This window comes from Dermacentor silvarum, chromosome 1 (genome assembly GCF_013339745.2).
Source record: "Dermacentor silvarum isolate Dsil-2018 chromosome 1, BIME_Dsil_1.4, whole genome shotgun sequence".
NCBI classification, from domain to species: domain Eukaryota; kingdom Metazoa; phylum Arthropoda; class Arachnida; order Ixodida; family Ixodidae; genus Dermacentor; species Dermacentor silvarum.
This window is the reverse complement of record NC_051154.1, coordinates 221677855-221694085: the sequence shown is the minus strand read 5'-3', so window position 1 is coordinate 221694085 and position 16231 is coordinate 221677855. Positions and strand designations below refer to the sequence as shown.

The 16231-nt window shown below is 45.1% G+C and overlaps 1 protein-coding gene across 1 annotated transcript in view; it reads left to right on the top strand.

Moving 5' to 3' along the window:
• Window positions 1–9612, top strand: part of LOC119451574 (uncharacterized) — a 28027-nt gene extending 18415 nt beyond the window's left edge. Inside the window, exons 4-8 of the mRNA XM_037714491.2 lie at window positions 2292–2545; window positions 2607–2680; window positions 3260–3352; window positions 5617–5640; window positions 9202–9612. Of these exons, the coding sequence (XP_037570419.1) occupies window positions 2413–2545; window positions 2607–2680; window positions 3260–3352; window positions 5617–5640; window positions 9202–9327 (450 nt within the window). The 5' untranslated portion in view covers window positions 2292–2412 and the 3' untranslated portion in view covers window positions 9328–9612. The remainder of the gene's footprint in view (window positions 1–2291; window positions 2546–2606; window positions 2681–3259; window positions 3353–5616; window positions 5641–9201) is intronic.
• The last annotated feature ends 6619 nt before the right edge of the window (window positions 9613–16231 follow it).

The window sequence follows — 16231 nt, the reverse complement described above, 5'->3', positions numbered from 1 at the left end:
TGGACCACCTGGGGTTCTTTAACAGGCACCTAAATGTAAGTACACGGGTTTTTTCGCATTTCGGGGTGACATTGGCTAAAATGCAACGTAGGCATTTCCAGGCGCACACATTAATTATGCTTGAGCGGATAACTAATGTGGGACACAGAGTGTCTGTCACTTGAAAGTGCCTGACGAGGCGGAAATGTTACCTCCGGCTATCATAAATCTCAGTACTCACTACCCTTAGAGTCTTCCTTATATTCAGGCGCCTATATGAGCATTTAGGCCGGGTTTTGTCTCAGTAAAGTAAGAATGAAAGGCGCAGAAACAATGAGCGAAAAGAAAGCGCATTACGTTTGGTGCATATTATGTTGAAACTTTCCCAGAAAATTTTCTCTCGGGTGCTTCACGTCGTTTAGTACAAAGCTAGTGTCATGACCAGTATGACATGTACTCAAATCGCGCGTAGCAAGAACATTTTAGATTTATGCTACAAATGTATTTCTGTTTATTCTTTCAGTACGAACGCCTCCAGCAGCAAAAAGAAAGGCATGATGACTCTGAATTATTTACGTAGGTCTTAAGTTCTGCATTCCTGCTGTATACCGGTCAAAATCGACCCCTTGAAGCTAACAGGACGCCACATTTATTTGCGGTTTTTTGAGTGTGAGAACTTCCTTTTGGTTTCGGAGCGCTAAAGAAAATGCAATGTGCCGAAATGTTATAAATAAAGACAGCTTGTGAAATCACTGTATTTGCTCCTAAGTGCAGCGAAAAAGTTATCACTATCACATGAGACTTATGGTCATGATTCATAGTGAAAACGCAAATTCGGCGCTTTGTCTGACGTTAAACACAAACCCATTCCCAGAATAAACTAGCTTATTACGAATTACGTGCAGCAAGCATCGTCTAAATGACAAAGTGAAATAGGTTTCCATGTATTGTCTGCATGTTTCTTGTGCGTCATAAGCTTGCTGTACAGTATAAATCATACATATGGTATAGCGTTTAGAGATCCAAGAGTTATGACTGTTAATAATGCAACAGGCCAAGATTTTGAAGATGATGACATATACAACAGAGGCTGTATTCTGTAACGATTATTTTCATACTGTATTCTTGTTGCTCTTCACCACTGGCACGCACGAAGGCAGCGTTGGCCGTACTGTTGGGTCTAGCCACATGGTCTCGACAGATGACAAGAAATAAATCGAATAGAAGAAAATAATGCTTGTCAAATATAGCCGCAGAGGTAAACGTTGTGCGCATGGACACCGCCTTCACCCCCTCTCCTACCCCTCGACCCCACACATATCTCTACAACAAAAGAGATACGTACGTAGTAGAGCCTTTGATATGAGGCTACATCTGGTATTGCACTTGCCTCCGGCCCCTTGCGTTCAAGGGCCCTGTTGAAGCAATAGTGCTACTCGAAACCTAGCACCACTCATGCTCTTAGATCCACGCAATGCTACCATCACCATGTAGCATATCTTTCATGTTCGTATGTACACTTCACTGGAGTCATTGTCATAGTTATACCACCTATATATTTTACGCTCGTAGGCATTGTTACAGCCATGTTACATCTACCATTAGATAATAATTTCTCCATTGACAACGCATGACCACTTGCTTGGCGCTCTTTGAACGCATCTGACCCTTGCGCCACAAAACACCTATCGCATCACCAAAGGAAATATAACGCATGCACGCAAGCAAATACAATGGTACCTCAAAATTTGTTATATGATGGAGTTATGATAAACCATACATTTTCTGCACTAAAAGGCCGGACAGACCAGCCCGAACATTATGTGCCATTTTATGTGGACAACCCGTTCCACAAAGCACTTATGGAGTTCCTTGCACTCGGTAAGTATATTATGCCGCATGGCAACTTGGTTGCGATTAAAAAGGGCATTTATTGCTCCAAAATTTGCCAGATGCTTTTCCAACACATATTCATGTTGACCGCGTGAAATCATCTTGTCCCACGTCTGATCTCCATATTCCTCTGTTCCACTCCCCAATGCCGGCTAATTAATCTAGTTAATATTTTTCTATTCTTGTATTTTTGTGACTGCTTTTTATCTCCCCTATTCTTTCCGCCTTTCATTTCCCCTTCCCCTTCTCCCAGTGCAGGGTAGCAAGCCATAATCTGTTCGGGTTAACCTCCCTGCCTTTCCCACCCCGTTTTCCTTCCTCTCTTTTTCTCTAGTTAACATGGATGCCCTTTCCATTTTTGTTCTCTTCCCCAAATGCCTGCGATGAAGCGGCTTTCTTCTACACTTCTTGTCTTACAGCTAAAATGCTCTCGGGGTTATACGTGTGTTCCGGCTGCCGTTATCTGAATGTCGTTCAACTGGGCCCAGAGCCGCCACTTAAGTGTTGCGGTCGACATCAGCTCGAGAACCCGTCGCAAACATGGCACTTGTCTATACGTGCTCCTCTTCGTCGACAAGCGGCTCCTTTTGGCTAGCAATGAGGCTTTTCACCGCCCTTGCTTGGCTTCTTCTACGAACCACTTTTGCTGTGAGGCCACCTCTGGATTTGTGCAGTAAGCGTTTATTATTCACAAAGTATCATATCTTGCAATGAACCCACCATTTCTATACCAGCTCCTGATTTGCCGCACCAGAGATTCCACGTGGGAATCCTGTTTCTTTGCATACGAGGAGCTGCATCAGATTTGGTGAGTAAACGCGAGAGGTTTCATGAAAATTTTGTCGGCAGAAGAAATTTGTTTTATACACGGAGACCACCAGGAAATTACGTTTAAGGGCAACATTTCCCAAAAATATATGTATATTATTCTGGCACAATATGACGTTAGATGGCCAGCGCCGCACTAAATGTGGCTTTCTCATTTTCATTACAGCTTCTGTCATGATAAGACGGCCTCACACTTTGTAGCCACGAAACGAAAAGCTTAGACATTGCCTGACAGCATCTTCATATAAGAAAATGAAAAAGCGTAATTTGAAGAGGCCTCATATCCCAGTGTATTTAACAATCGTGAAGTTAGCGACTATCTTGCTTTGTAAGCATTGGCGCAAAAAGGTAAAATTTGTGTTTCTCTGCTATGAAATATGACATTCGTGTGGGAAAACTGCAAAGCATTGAAAGTGCAAGGGCAAAATTACACATTTTAGTGTCGGAACGAGTGTTTACATTACAAACGTTTTGCTTGGCTATGTTCCACATTGAAAACTATGAGGGAAATGAAAATGGTGAGGGAAATGAAAATGCAAAGCGCCAAACCCAATTGCAGCTGGTGCAGCAGCTTGATCACCTGAAAACCGACGTGCTTCACTGCCATGACGACTTCTGCCTTGTGGACAAGTTGTGTCAAAGGGGTCAGCTGGTAAGTTGAGCACCCTGATGAAGAACAGTCACCCCTCGTTGCTTTCATTTCACAGGCTTTGGTTTAGCACGAGAACATTTTAAAGAGGCCTGACACAAAATTTTGTGCCTCTTTTTCTTTCCTCTATTACGTAGCTGCTGACTCGGTATTCACTGCCAGTAGCCTCAATTCCTTGATCGCGCAGCAAAGAATTATATATTCTTTCATTTCAAACAGCTGGAAATGCATAGTAAATGCAGCGTGGCTTCGGGCTGGAAACAGGTTTCCTTGTTATCAGGGAAAACGGAGGTGGTGTTGATGTTGTGCCACGAACCGCTGACGCGAGCGTTAGTCAGCCCTGTGCAATGGCCACAAGCTGCATCATCATCGTGTCGACGAAAACTGGGCACGTGCTGCCACATGGACTATTTTTTCCTCACTCTGTGCTTCTCTGTGCTCGGCAAGGCATAAGCTTGGATCGCTGAATGTCGCTTCTCTGGGAACACCTAGCGCCCCTGTCAGCTTCGAGCGTACAATACGTCCAGCTGCGGGCGACACAGTTTCGGTTTGGCATGTGACCTCTGCAACGGGCTGACGTCGGCGTCGGGTGCGTCGGCGGTCTGAAAAAAAAATGCTGGCTCTCCCGTAATCGAGAGTAGCTGTAAGCTTCAAATGGCCACCGGTAAAGCAGATTGGTGCCCCGACGCAGGCCTGAAAACTTATTGAGCCGAAATTCACCTGTTTTGAACTGAACCTCGTTGCAAGTCTCGTCTCGGCCAAACAATCATCCGCGCCACGGCCGGACGCTGCCGGCCTGGCCGCGCAGCGTGGTGCCATCTCTCGAAGGAGGCGGCGCAAAACCCACGCCGCGGAACTCACGGACTGCTGGCGTTGAAAAGTGCACAGGAAACCCTGTCGCAGCGCGAAAAGATGACAATCAAGTGTATGGTGCACTGTATTTGCCTTTTAAACGTTGCGATTGGAAATGACAAATAAAGGTCAGTGTACTAAAAGTTACAGCTTGAGTGATATTGTGAAGAAACATTAGGAAGAAATCGGAAGCAATATTATTTTTGTAACTTATTTGGGCAGTAACCAGCGTATGTAATTCGGTCCTGTAGAAGGGGTTGGGGGCCAGAGACCACATTGTCTTTAGTTTTGAGTGGTTGCCCGGATGATCTCATTTTGCTCTCGCAACGATGTGCGCATGTTCTCGCAGCTTCTCGTTTCGTTCTCGTGCCCATTATTGTCTTGAGTCCCCGTATAATGGCTCTGAATTTTCTCTCAAGGTCTCTTGAAGGTCGCCGACAACGGTAGCTAAAAGTATTTAATGCTTAATACCTTGTTGCCCCTATCTTCAACTTCCTCGGCCTAAATGGGACGCCTGGTAAAAACCCGAACGCGCACAGTATTTGGAGCGCATTTTGAACTGGTGGCATTAAAAGGTGCAGTGTGATGTTCTATTTGTTGCACTTTCGAGGAACTGAGACTTCATACCTTATTAATCGGTCGGCTGGAGCTATTCAGAGAAGAAAACGAGACAAAAAGATTGGTGCTCACTTGGGTGTGCGTGTGTTGTGTTGTGTGTGTGAGCCTAGCCTGAGAGAGAGGGAGAGAGCCTTGCATGGCTAATGCCAAACATGAAAATACTGGTCGGATAGAAGCGACGCCCACCGCAATGTGACTACACGAAATATAGGAGTAAAAACTACACACGCTCGTTCGGATAAACTTTCATCTTATTTCCCTAAGTTTCTCGTCCCGTCTTGTGTCTTTTCTTCTGTGTCTCTCCTCTCCATTTCTTGCTCTCTCACCTTTGTTGTTAGGCGGTTCGCATCGCGGGGCTTTTTAATTGCTGGCACATTTTTAACATTACCATTTTTTAACATAACATTTTTTTTCGTTAGCACGGCGACGGAAAGTAACGAACTGCACTTTCACCTCTTCAGTCACCGATTTGATTGCCATTCGTTCGTCGCTTTCATTGACATTGTTTTTGGATATTGCTGTTGAACTAATTTTACGGGGTTGACAGTTCTTCAAAACACCCTCTGTTGCTTCTTCGTCATCCGTCTCTTAATGAAAGACAATAAAAATGTGTCATTGAATCACGCAACATTTTACCAACGGTGACATCAGCAGGCAATTTTTCGATAATTAAGGAATTTTTTTTATTTTCTTGTACCACATATTTTACTGTAATTATTCTGGATGACGTTTACTTTATTACTTGAGCGGCGCGAGCATATGCGGTTGAAGTCATAAGGCGTTATTTATTTCTGCAGGAACCAGAGCTGGCAAAATACCTCGTGAGTACTTTTTTGTCTATAAAATGCACAACCTAAAAGCCAATGGGCAATTTTATCTTTTGCGCTACACCCGCCGCGGTGGCTAAGCGGCTATGGTCTTGCCTGCTGAGCACGAGGCCGCGGGATCAAATCCCGGCCGCGGCGGTCGCATTTCGATGGGGGCGAAATGCAAAAAGGCCAGTGTCCCGTGCATTGTGGGCGCGGTAAAGATCCCCTGGCGGTCAAAATTAATCCGTAGTCCCCACTACGTCGTGCCTCATAATCAAATCGTGGTTTTCGCACGTAAAACCCACGGAATTATTATTCATTCATTCATCTTTGGCGCTACGAACTGAAGCTGACAGAATAACTAAGCGCTCTAAATTTTAGACTACATGAAGCTACCGTGAAGGCAGAATGTAGCACGTGTGCCCCCCTGGCAAAAATGACATCAATCTTTTGTTGACATATTGTTGAGCCCTTATTGTTGACTCAACAGTTTTGATGATGCAGTTAACAATAAACTAGTCACTGTACACATGGTGAGTTTGGAAATTTCGAGTGACAGCTAATTAAACATGGCATAAAATATTCCGATTTAACACATTTGCGTTCAATAGCTCGTTAGCATAATTGTTGTGTGGCTCATTCACGGCAGCAGACTTTCACCTGCATACGAGAAATGTTGCATATTTGGTTATATTTCTGCTCAGAAAAGGGCCCACTATGCCCATAAAGAAGCTTACGTTATACAGGTGAGTGTCACTCTATAGCCAATGAATGACGAATATCTGTGATTTAAATGTGGCTGCAGTACTACAGTGTAAACTGCAATGAGGTAGGCACCATTTAAGTAGCGTGACGTGTAAGTATGAACAGCACAGCTGCCGTTAATAATTCAAGTGTTCTCATGGGTTGGCCGCGCATTGTGGTTGAGGCATGCTGCTGTTAAGCGCTATGCCTTCACCCCTTTCATTGTACTTTCATTGTTTAATAGCCACGCGATGTCCGAATAACGCAACTTCCCAATACAACACATCAGCTGTATTGAGTGAAATTTCCAGGCCCAAGTTTCAGCAGGGCTTAATAAAAGTCTAAACATTGTTTGAATAGATGCTTACTGTATTTTAATAGTGTGCATCAGAGCAATGTTCACAGTAAATCAAGGGCACCGCAGATCACCGTAGCTCCATTACATTACAGTGAAATATAGAGAGATGATGGACATTGACAGCAGTGCACAGCCGAATTAAGAAAAAAAAAACAACTAGAGCAAGATACTCCAACAATTTTTCAAAACAAAACTTACAAAAACTAATCAGCCATATACTAACAAGCGCAAGTGAGCTCCTTACATGCCGAAAGCCATTCTTCAGTTCTGTTTATTTTGTTCTTCTAGCAGCACGTAGAAAGTGTTGAAAACAAAAGACATTATCCGACACTCTTAAACGGCTTAAAGTATTAGGGCGCCGCAGCAGTAATCGTCTGCTGTTTGCAGTCCCACTTCCAGTGTATTCCCTATGACTTTGACTGCTATCATTTTCTAAAGGAAGTGACGACGACGTGGCCATCAGCTGCTGAAACCTGGGAGCTGTATTGCTAATAATTACCTGTTGTACAGACACTCATTAGTAGAGCATAGAAACCCCGGGAAACCACGACAGTGGTTGCCCGGGGTTCCTGATATTTACGAGCTTCCAGGAAGCGCCATAGTGGCGCCGCGCTCCCGCAGCTACCCGGCAGCTGTTCCGTTCGAAGCCTTCGACAGCACGGATCAAGGAGGAATGACTGACCCGCTCAGGCAGAAGCTACCGCGCGGTGGAGTGCATGTGCAGTGGCACAGTTAGAGGTAGCGGTGGCGTTTTAGGCAAAGCTGTGTGGACGCAATGAGTGCACCGGTGAGAATATAAAACCCGCTTTTCTTGCAACAAAATGGACTCGACCATCGCGTTATATTCGCAGTGTTTCAATTAACCGTATTAGAACTGGCACTTAACGTGTCTACATTGAATTTTCGCATGCAAGCAAAGGCAATAAGCACTACGCCTACGGCAATTTGGCTTGAATGAGGTGGGATCCTACAACCCAACGACGGCGGTTGTCCCTGAAGTTGCTTAACACGAAGTGAGAAAAATCATTCATATTGCATGAACTTTTTCGAATTCCTTAATTTTACTTCATCAGTTCAGAATTATAGAAATACGAGATATGATATGCGGAAGAAGGTCCCTTAGTCAAATGACTCTATTGTGACCTCCTTTATGTGAAAAACTTAAATTTTTTCGAAAGATGTCTGAAGCAAACAATTCAATAGTTGGCTGCATAAAATGATTCCTGATTACTGTGTGTATTGGTACCTGCGCAACCTACCGAAATTTGGCATTATTTTATGATTACCTACCTTCAGTAAAGAAGAGAAATGCTCATTGTTGATATAATCGAGACACACATAGCGCTACGGTGCATGCATCCCGGTTAGGCGTCATGTATTAAACACGAAATACGCAATGAACGCTACATGTGTGTAGTTTTCATAAGTTGCTCGGCCACTGCGCCCCTGATCATTACTGCTTCTTAGCCGTGTTGTAGAGTTTGCTTCGTGGCATGCATGGCCGCACAAAACTGATGATAAAGGCGAGAGCTTTTGCTTACTACCAGAGAGCTCTTGGGTACTGCATCGGGACGCAATACGAGTCTCGCCGTGCAGTCTACACTGCGTTGGGCTGAAGCCCTGCTTCTTCCCAAAAGGTGCGCCTTGCAGCAAACAAGTTCTTCCCCGCCCACATCCACATTATATTGCCCGCGGTGAGAGCCAGGTGCAATGTTGCAGCACCCATTGCGGAATTAGTGAGTTGCTTATCTGGTGACGCCTCTGCTCTAAGCAGAACTCAAAGGAAAATAAAAAAAAACGAAGAAAGCACACAACGTCACCAGGTCTCCCTCACTTTTCCCCTTCTCCCCGTGGCGATTAATGAAAGGGCGGTAGGCTTTTAAGTACGCTTTGTACAAGTCGGTAATAACACCCCTCAATGACTTTTACATAAAGGTTTAGCTCGAAATCATGCGAATTGGCAAGAAGACACAACTGCGTATGCAGGTTTTGCCCAGTAAGAACGCGCATATCCTCGGGATGATGCATAAAGGTTGCGGATAGCACCTTCCTCCTTCTCCAAGCAGCACTGGTTTATGACAGAGTATTAACAATAATAAAAAAAGAGTTATTAAAAGTGACTTGTTACCGTTTGTGTCGATCTAAACAATGGATCTGAATTTGGTTTGGTGGAAAGCATACTTAACGCAGAAGATGAACATGCCCTTTTGGTGCGATTTAACAGGCATGACTTGAATCTTGCTCAGTGATGTTGATGCAACGTTTACGTGCTTAAAACTAAATTGACTAGCTTTTAGTTTACCTTCAGGCCTCCTTTGCTTTTGGACTTCGGCAAACATAGGGATCAGATCACGCAATAGCAGATCAGACGGACAGCTGTGCGTGTTCCCTGCAAGCATGTTCGTGTTTTATTTTTATGTCGTCAAATGTTAATGCAGTGGTTCAGTGTCTCATTGAATGTTTGACTGCAGGCTGCCCACCTGATGCGGGAACTTCAATGCCTGGCTGAGTTTTGCACTACCCCATCAGAGAACGAGCTGGACGGTGGGGCGAATAACACTGACATCGCTCGTTGCCGGAACAGTGTTGTGCCGTAAAATGCACTTAAACATGTCAACCGGGAAAAAAAAGAAAGGACACCGATTGTTGATAATGTAAAGAGCGTGTTTTTTATCTAAGTTTGAATCTTCGACAACTGGTCCTTGACCACGTCAAAAGTCAATCGCTATACCATCTCCAGACCATAATGCGGTCCTGAGGCACATTTATTGTGCCAAACGTATGTTGTAACTACACCTCATGGCTTTATGAACCCAAAAAGTTGAATGAGAAAGAATCTATAAGACGTAAATTATGAACGGCTAGGCGTAGCAATCACACATTGATCCCTCCATGTGGAAAGCAAAATTAAATGTGCCGCCAATCAAGCTTACTAAGTCGGCAAATCTTTACGTATATATAACTGCAGAAGAAGCAGGTGAATATGATTGCGGCATTCACAATTCAAGCATACTTCTGACTTCAACAATTGAAGCACGCTTCCGAAATAAATTATTGGTTGACACTGAGCGCTTGAGTTGCATTTCTTCTTTTATTGCGGTAGCAATTATATGGACACTCCAAACGCATTTCTGCCGTCGCCGTCGTCGTCGCCGTGAGGTTCCGTATAATGTCCAACTGCGGTAAAATCGCCGAGCGCCGTATGCTGTATGTGCGAGTGAAAGCGCGCGAGGGACGCGTGCTTTCACGGAGAGCGAACGGACGGCGGAGAGCAAACGTGATGTTTTGCGTCGTGCGAAAGGCCGTTGGGGATGGGAGGGAGGGAGGGGAGGCGACGTTTAGCTGCGGCACCAAATGCGTATGTGGCGACCGGGCGCAAGGGCAACTGGCGACTCAATCTCCCACGCGAGAGGAGGAAAGCGGCAAGGCAGGGCGGGAGGGAGGGGGCGCGGCTGCTACTCTGCCAGGAACTGCATATTTGTACTTTGCGTGGCTGCGGCCGGTCGCGCGCACCGTATCTTCAAGCGATCTCCACACGGCTCTTACCTTTGTATGCGCTGTGCTTTCGCCACTCAGTTTCCGTTGAAGCGATAGACCGCACGAACCTTCGCTCGCTGCTGTTCCCGTGCTTGCTCACTCCAGCGTTTTGACAATGGTTGTCTGCGGTCATCGAGTGTGGTCTATTCATGTTTGCTTGTGCGCGCTGACACCATGCTTGTTAATTCAGTTAGTGAGCGAATGTGTACAAGTTTATGCAGCCGATAAAACTCCTATCCTTACTCCGTAAAGCTCTCTACTAAATTGCTATCGCAATTGATGCTTCGCCTTTCTGGCGGAACTACGACTTTTTTCTACCCATACTCCTGTCTTCCGCGCTGCTACTTGAATACTTGGCCCATTTGAAGTAGAAGAACGCAGAACCAAAGAACATTGAAACCTGAGCAGAATAAAAACGAAAAGTACGTGACCTTGCTCTGAAAACGGAACACATAACGGTACGTGTCCTGTGAAACAACGTCCCTTTCCAGCGGCGTGCGCTTTGTCACTGGCCGTACGTAAACCTGAGGACGTTGCTGAATAATGGACTCCTCAAGAATTTGCTGAAGTACTACGTTTCACGTACGGCTGGAACATTTATAAGCAGACCACGCCGGAGCTATGCATGGGAGAATCACTTTCGTAACGATGGCGGAGCTGGCAATAGAGCCACTCTAGCTCAATGTGCTGGGAGTATTCACACCAGCATGTGGAATATTTGTTTTTATGTGTGGGTAACTGCTATCCTATTGGGCATAAAGATGGTGTGCAACGCTTAGCGTTGAGTCTAAATGTACTGCCTTCATGCGTAACGCTCACTGCATAAATGTAAGTGAATAATACTCTTCCATTCCGCGACGTTGTTTCATATGGAGTTTCATACTACGATCGCTAGAGGAAAGTCTGACGCTGAAATAGTTCAGCCATCATTAGAGTCAGGGGTATACGTGCATGAATTTTTCTGCGGTCGGCCATGAATTCGTTCAAAAGGCGCTTTGCACGTAATTTACGGTATTGCTAATTGTAGTTCAGTTGCGTTTTGTTTAGCAGCACAAAGTTTTTTAGAGTAGTTAAGCGTTTTACTTTCACAATTATTTCATGCCATCATGCAATTTACAGCGCATATACTGGGTGTCCCAGCTGTCATACACGAAGCTTTAAAAAAAGACGAGCTATTCTAAGTGAATAAGACCGAATACACGTCCGGAATGCATTTGAAAAGCAGTGCAATTTTGAGTCGTTGACAGTAATTCATTAAAAATAATTAGTTGAAATTGTAATGGGTGTTACAATTGTCAAGCTGTCAGTTAAGGAGCTTTAGAAAATTGTATACATCAAAATGGCATGTTTACAGTATCATAAGAAGCCAACAAACGAAGACACCACGGAGAGAGAGGGGAAATTGCTTGTACTTACTAAGTAAACTAAGCAGATGATAAATTAATGGAAATGAAAATGGATGAAAAAATAATTTACCCCACGTGGGGAACGATCCCACGTCTTCGCATTACGCGTGCGATGCTCTTACCAATTGAGCTACTGTGGTTCCGCTTTCCCATCCACTTTCAGGGGTATTTATGTTTTACAACCAGAACTAACCCTAGGAGTGTTTAGAGTAAGGTACATAAACATCACGTGTTTATTTTTTTCGTTGAAAAGAGAAAGCTCCCGAAACAGGAAAAATACCATTTCACCACACGCCCATACGCATGGGAAATCAACGCTATTAAAAAAATTACTCCATCTCCCGCTATAGGGAACCATGTGTGGATGCGAAGCCGGAGATGGTTTCGCGGCAGCGGCCCGAGTGCTAATCGCGGCGCTGCACAGGAGAGTGAATGAGGCGCGCGCGCTGCGTCATTTTCATACCGCGGAACTACCGTGGCGCCCCCAGCGGGATATGCAGCTTGAGCGGGAGATGGCTTCGCGGCAGCGGCCCGAGTGCTCATCGCGGTGCTGCACAGGAGAGAGAATGAGGCGCGCGCGCTCCGGCATTTTCATACCGCGGAACTACCGTGGCGCCCCAGCGGAGTACGCAGCTTGAGCAGGAGATGGTTTCGCGGCCGAGTGCTCATCGCCGGTGGTGCACAGGAGAGAGAATGAGGCACCCGCTCCGTCATTTTCATACCGCGGAACTACCGTGGCGCACCCAGCGGAGTATGCAGCTGTCGCACCACCGGTCGAGCGCGCCGCTCCGGATTCCTAGAGGAGAGAAAGGGGGGGCGTAGGAGAGGAGAGAGAGGGGGAGAGGACGCGCATGCGCTGTGGGGGTGTGGCACGCGGGCGCCGCTCCATAGAGTATTTCTAGAGGAAGAAAGGGGGGAGCATAGGAGAGGAGATCGAGTCGGAGGGGACGCGCATGCGCTGTGGAGGTGTGGGACGCGGGACAAGAGACAGAGCCGCCGGCAAGAAATGCCTCGCATTCAAAATCCCCTCATGCCGACAGCAAGCAGTTCATCTCAGGATGACCGCTGAGCAGACGCACTAATCACCGAGAGCTGTTTGCGCACCATGGAATGAATAAAGGCGCAGCTCTCTGCGGTGCCGTTAGTAGTAGTAAGCCATCGAGTGTCTTACTACTATCTGTGGGCAGGAAGGTGAGAAGCTGGGATTCACGTTTTATGCTGAAAACTTGCGTCTTGTGGTTCTCATGGCAGGCAAGGTAGATCAACGAGTCTAAATATAGCATAGTCAATTGCCTACAGTAAAGGAATACAAATATGTGGAGTGGTAATAAATGAAGGAAGAATGCATTTTAGAGCCCATGAAGATGCGCTTAAAGCAAAAGGAAAGACAGATGCAGCTACAATGTAGCGCATATCATTACGGGAGTATAAGAAGTACGTAGTAGTAGGGCGGATTGAGGAAGATTGTATTGGTACCGCGGCTTACCTTCGGAAATGCGGTGCTATTTTAATACCAGAAGTACAGTCAGGTCTTGATGTAAAGCACAGATAAATCGGTAGATTAGCATTAGTAACTCGTGGAAAACCTACAAATGAATCTGAAAAAGGAGACATGGGATGAACATCTTTCTAGGTGAGGGAACTACAAAGTAAAATATCTTACGAAAAGAGACTGAGACAAATGGAGGACAGCCGATGGGCAGTAAGGGTGTATAGGTAGCTGAAAAGTTGATTCCAAGCGGCGGAAAAAAATGTAGTAAACTGGACGTTAAGTATGCATGCCATATAGTGCAGGAAGTGAGACAATTAAATAAGAGCATAAAGCTTACAGTTAGGTAGGTGGAGTGCTAGCACCAGTTAGAGAAGAGGGTCATTAGGACAAGCAATGGCAAAGTACAAAATTTGGGAGAAAGGTATCCAGAAGAAAGTGTTTCAAAATAACTCTACGGACCGTGCACTTATTACAGCGAAGGTGTATATGCCTATAGGCTGAAACACTCGTGGTCCGACCACAGAAACCCACCCGCGGAAATAGACTTATCGAAAACTTGCGTCTCGTTCACTTGGTACATACCAAAATTGGCATAAAAGGGCGCGAATGTATCACTAACATGACTGATAGGTCATGACATCAATAACATCTCATGCTGGTCACTTACGTCACGATTAACGATATTAAAATCACGTGTGGTGCATACCCGCATTTGATATGCAGGTATGAGCCAGGGACATGGAAGAAATGAAGAAAATAAGAAAGAAAGAAAGAGGAAAGGATGGAAGGAAAGAAAGAAGGAAAGAACGAAATCACGTGAGGCTCATACTGGAGCGGCACATTTCAGCTTCGCTGGTTTACTATCTGCACGGGGTGCATGGGCGGTGAATTGTTTGGAGGCTAGGGCAGGCTGTCTAAAAATGTGAAGTTATTAAAGGAGGTTTACTCCGAGAACTGTGCGTAGCGTACAAAAATAGTGCGAAGGCAATAGCAGATATCTTGCTAGAATACTACAGTATACATCCAAAAATAAATAAACCATAAAGAGAGTTGGGAGAGGGTAAACACCAGCGCGGTAAACACGAAGAAGAGACGTTTAGAACATCGTTGGTGGATAATTAAGCAGAGAAAAATCAGCTTAATATAACGTATAATAAAAATTGCTATATACCTGCAGGATAGTGTTATCATGCGCTTGTTTTATACAGCAAGGAGTGGGAATTAAACTTGGAATTTAACAGGTGCATAATAAATTGAATAGATTCTATGACATTTCAAAGAGAAAGCAACTTATCATTATAATCATCATTAGCAGCAGCAGCAGCGGCGGCGGCGGCGGCAGCTAATATTGCTGGCATGTTAGACGCAACAGCCGCCATCGATGATCTAGTAAGTTTCAGTCATCACGTTGTGTTCGTGCCCTAAGGAAAGATTCATAACAAGGTGTTGGACGTGAAATATATACCATCCTTCCGGAGGTGTTCCGGAGGTGCTTTGAAACTTGTATTGGGAACCAGTGGGGCGGGGAAATATGGAGGAAAATCTCCACCGCACGTGCGGACAGATATTGCACCTCTTGGGGTTTTGTGAAGGTCTACGATGCATAAGTAATCGAAGAAATCAGCGAACTTTCACGAGGATTTTCACAGTGCCATTCATGCGCGGTTGGAATTGTATTTCAGGCCTCACCGAGTTACTTATCGTGTTGCCAAGGGTCAAAACAATGTATATTGTACACCTGTCTGTCGTCCGAACTCATAAGGACTCCTTCCATTATCGCAGAAACCCTTTCTGTTGAAATTCTTTTAAACCAGCAAAATATCCCGAATCTTTCAATGACTACTGGATTGTGAATAGCTTTCAGTATTGAAATGATAGCGGTTCATTTGTTATTTTGTAATTATTTTTTAATGTTCTTGAGCTGCACATAGGCAAGGACACAAACAGTATACATGTATATGGAGCGTGATCTTTCTTGGAACAAAGTTCAAGTAAGATTTTGTTACTCTCAGTGCGAGGCCTTATTGCTGAAGCGGCGTGGAAAGGAAATCGCAGAGGTGCCAGCGTCAAAGTGTTTTTGTCGAGCCGCGTTTAGGCGAGAGAGGTCGGCCGAGGCTCTATATCTTCGCAATCATTAGTACGAAATTGAAGCGCTTAAAACGACTTGTTAGAGTGCTCCAGGTCTAAGTGTTTGCTTGAGGGGACGAAAGGACCAAAATCACTACGATTCCGGCGTTGAAAAAGCGACCGTCGTCGCTGCAGCCGCCTCGCTTCGCACTGCCATATTTAAAACCCAGGGGGGCCAACTGTGCTAACAATAATTAAGATTTTTCGGAAGCTGGTGCCATTTATTAGCTTAGCATTCGCACCAAATAATGAAACGCCTGGCGCTCGTCTGTGACCCTTAGTAATGAAAGGAAATGCCTGCACACATTGAGAATCGCCACTGGCATATTTTAAAGGAAACGCCTGGAAGACTGAGACTCGTCCTTGGAAACGAAAGGGTTAAGCTTCGGCCCCTTCTTGTCGTGGGTACTACAAACGATGGCGGCAATCATGTCGTCCTTGCTATCAAACGAAGAGAAGTGCATCAACTGCATCGTTCAGCAGTACTTTCTTCTGTGTGGCTATCTCCGCTATATGGGCACTATGTGCTGCGTGCTTGTTTCTTGTAGTGCTTTCTCGCAGTGCTTTCTCGAATTATATTCAACAGATTTCTTGATTTAGCCAATTTTTTTTATTAACGATTCGGTATGTGCCACTCGGGTGTGTGCCTATTCTTGACCAATTCTCCATAATGGGCATGTACCACTGTGACACAAGAGGTCGAAAATCCTTAAATGTAGCTAGATAGCGTCGCATTTCTCAACGCACACACTTGTCAAAGCCATTTCATCGACAAGCGTCATAAATCAACATCTTCGTGACATCGCTGCGCAGACCGCTAACACTGTGCATCTGCCTGATTTACTGTTTGCGTTTCAGCGTATCCTGTGAGTGGTGTAGTGTATGAGCATAAAAACTGCATGAGGTGGCATGCTGCATAGAATGAAAAAATGTCGCAGT